General features: G+C 38.2%; 1 protein-coding gene across 1 annotated transcript in view; it reads left to right on the top strand.

Annotated features, from left to right (window-relative positions):
* Positions 1-3,300, top strand: part of TTBK2 (tau tubulin kinase 2) — a 155,250-nt gene extending 151,950 nt beyond the window's left edge. The window contains exon 15 of the mRNA XM_003791760.3: positions 1,125-3,300. Within this exon, the coding sequence (XP_003791808.1) occupies positions 1,125-1,587 (463 nt within the window). The 3' untranslated portion in view covers positions 1,588-3,300. The remainder of the gene's footprint in view (positions 1-1,124) is intronic.

The following is a 3,300-nucleotide window of genomic DNA, read 5'->3' as shown; positions in this document are numbered from 1 at the left end:
TTTTTTTTTTTTTTTTGAGATAGAGTCTCAAGCTGTCGTCCTGGGTAGAGTGCCATGGTGTCACAGCTCACAGCAACCTCGAACTCTTGGGCTTAAGCAATTCTCTTGCCTCGGCCTCCAAAATAGCTAGGATTACAGGTGCCCACCATAATGCCCGGCTATTTTTTGGTTGTAGTTCTCGTTGTTTGGTAGGCCTAGCCTGGATTCGAACCCACCAGCTCTGGTTGTATATGGCTGGCACTCTAGCTGCTAAGCTATAGGTACTGAGCCAAAACATGGAGATCTTTTTGGAGTCATTTGTATGTTCCTTTGCTATATACTTTTAAGTACGCTAGTTTTATTATTTAAAGGGCCCTAAAGCCCCTTATTACATTATTATTGCCACTAAAACACTATTATAGAGTGCTTTATAGTTTATAAAACAATTATATATACCATTTTATCTGATTCTTAGGCCAAACCAGGACATTTATAGTAAAGAAGACATTGATATTCATATGAATACTAGATTTAGAATTTTGAGGCAGAAGCTCAGTTGCCAGTAAGGTAGGCAGTCAGTGCCCACACCTATCTCTCCTGAATCGCAGGCCATGGACAGAGGCAGAAACTGAGGTCCAGAGAGTGAGGTTAGAATATACTTTAATCTGTAGTTCCTGCTTATTGGTGAGTATAGTGGGAAGACTTAACGTTGTAGGATTTAAAGTTTGCAGAATCCTGCCCTAGCAGCCTTATACAATGTGGTTCACATTCTCATGTACTAACAAGCTAGAGACAATTCATTAAGTTAATACTAAAATTAGTAGACCAAGCATGCCACAAGAGGAAGGCACTAGCATCATTTAAGTGCTTCTCCATGGCAGATACTCCTCTAAATACTTGGGTTCCTGCACTTGGTCTGTTCAGTGGCCCTGTGATATAGGTGGTATTCCTTTTGAAAGCTGGGAGAGGTTGAATAACTTGTTCAGGTGTCATATAACTAAGTATGTGAAAGAATAACTCTGTGTCCTATTACTGTATTTTTAGATTTCAACACACATCATACACATTATTTGAGACATCATGACTTTTTAGGCATGCTTGACATATGAATTAAAATGAGAACATGTCTTCTCTGTTCTTTTAAGGTTACGCAGATATAAAGTCCTAGGGAGTAGTAACTCTGACTCCGACCTTTTTTCCCGCCTGGCCCAAATTCTTCAAAATGGATCTCAGAAACCCCGGAGCACTACTCAGTGCAAGAGTCCAGGATCGCCTCACATTCCAAAAACACCACCCAAGAGTCCAGTTGTCCCTCGCAGGAGTCCCAGTGCCTCTCCTCGAAGCTCATCATTGCCTCGCACATCCAGTTCCTCACCATCTCGGTCTGGACGGCCACACCATGACCAGAGGAGTTCATCCCCACATCTGGGGAGAAGCAAGTCACCTCCCAGCCACTCAGGATCTTCCTCTTCTAGGAGGTCCTGCCAACAAGAGCATTGCAAACCCAGCAAGAATGGCCTGAAAGGATCAGGCAGCCTCCACCACCACTCAGCCAGCACTAAAACTCCCCCAGGGAAGAGTAAGCCAGCCAGTAAACTCAGCAGATAGGAGCCGGGCTGCATCTCTATGAAAGGTGTGAGATCTTCCTCTTAAACCTGATGCATGTGTGTCCCCGTACTGTCTATTCAAAAAAATCAGTGTTGATCTTCTCTTGCAAAAGAAACATGATCAATTATTTCTAAGAAGGCATACATGTATGATAAGGAATTACCTATGGCAAGCAACAAGCAGATCAGGAATCAATGCCTTTGCATAGGAAGGGGCAATACAGCAAAATCCAAGCAGGAAAAACTGATTAAATGAGTTCTCATTTTTTGGCTGCAGTTAGGATAGGAGTCAGAATGAAATTTTAAGGGGTTTTGCCTAATTTTTTAATCCTCTACTCAAAGATTATATAGCAAAAATGAAATTTCTTGTTTGATATTTTCATTCAAAACTTACAACCCTGGAGAGTCATTACTCAGATATTAGATTGTATAAGAAGTCTGTTGCCAGGGAGCCAGTACTCAAATATATTTGGTTTGTGTGTTTATTCAGAGTATGGAGAATTCACACCTTTACTTTACCTCATTCCTAGTAACCTCCCTGAATTTCACATTTTTTAAAGCCATTGTTTCTTGCCTGCTCTGATCCCTTTTCTTTTATCTTGAAAAATATGTCCTAATAGAGTTTTAAATCTAATTTAAATAGAATTTTAAATCCTTTTTTTTAGTCCCCTAATAATTTTGGAGGGAGCAACAGTTTTTAAACTAGTACATTTTTGTTGTGAAAAATAACTGAGAAACTTACATGAACAAAAGAAAATTCTAATTAGAGCTGCTTTGCAGGCTTTAGTGTTTAGGGGGAGAGGGCCAAAGTGTGGTGCAATATCCTTTATAATAGAAGAACTCTCTTCCGCCCTGGTAAGTTTCCTCCTTGTAGAAGGAAAACTAACACAGTAGTCTGTTTCCTTAAGTCTTCTAGATACCAATTATTTCTAATGTCAACTTCTAAGATGATACCAGGGAAGGACAGTGGTTTGCATTGTGACTTTAGAGATTTAGAAAGAAAAATATTAAGAAATTAGGTGTATTATTGAGGTTTGTAATCCTCAAACTTTGTATTTTATACATTTGGTCAATAAGGAATGAATATCTGAGGAAATAAATTTAGCCTAAATATTTTTCTTTTAATGTTTTATTACTTCTCCTATAGTTTAGTTCTGTATTTGGGCTCTTGGCTTGATTTCCATGTCATTTCAATTTATGAAACTGTACAGAGGATCATTGTTTTAATCTTACTCTTCTGCTACCAGGAATTGGGCGAAATTAAGTATATCAGACTTTTTAAACAGGCTCTTTTATACTCTCTAGGTGTTTTATGTTGTAAAGACCTTACTAAGGTCAGATAAATTGTTCTGCTTACTATTGAAATTTGCCTTCTAGCAAACATCTGTGCTTTCTATTTGACCTTGTATTTGCTGCCAAACCTAATATTATTGAATTGGAAAGCAAAAAAATGAAAGAAATACATTTCCTCACCAAGTGAACATATTCTATGCTGCATCAAAGCTGCCCTGAAGCTGCACTGAACTTATCTTGTTCTCTTTATCTGTGTTGAGGTTTTTTAAAAAAACAAACTAAAAACACTATAGAGGCATAAAAGGTCTCTTATAAGAAATGTAGGCTAGAATGGAATCTTAATTTCTCTTCAGTTGCAAACACTACAGAGGAATGCAATAGATAAGACGTATTTGCTGTTTATCTAAAGCAACTGTAATAT

The sequence above is a fragment of the Otolemur garnettii genome, unplaced genomic scaffold, assembly GCF_000181295.1.
Source record: "Otolemur garnettii isolate 467f Iridium unplaced genomic scaffold, OtoGar3 scaffold00050, whole genome shotgun sequence".
Classification (NCBI taxonomy): domain Eukaryota; kingdom Metazoa; phylum Chordata; class Mammalia; order Primates; family Galagidae; genus Otolemur; species Otolemur garnettii.
This window is presented reverse-complemented; position numbering and strand designations above follow the sequence as displayed.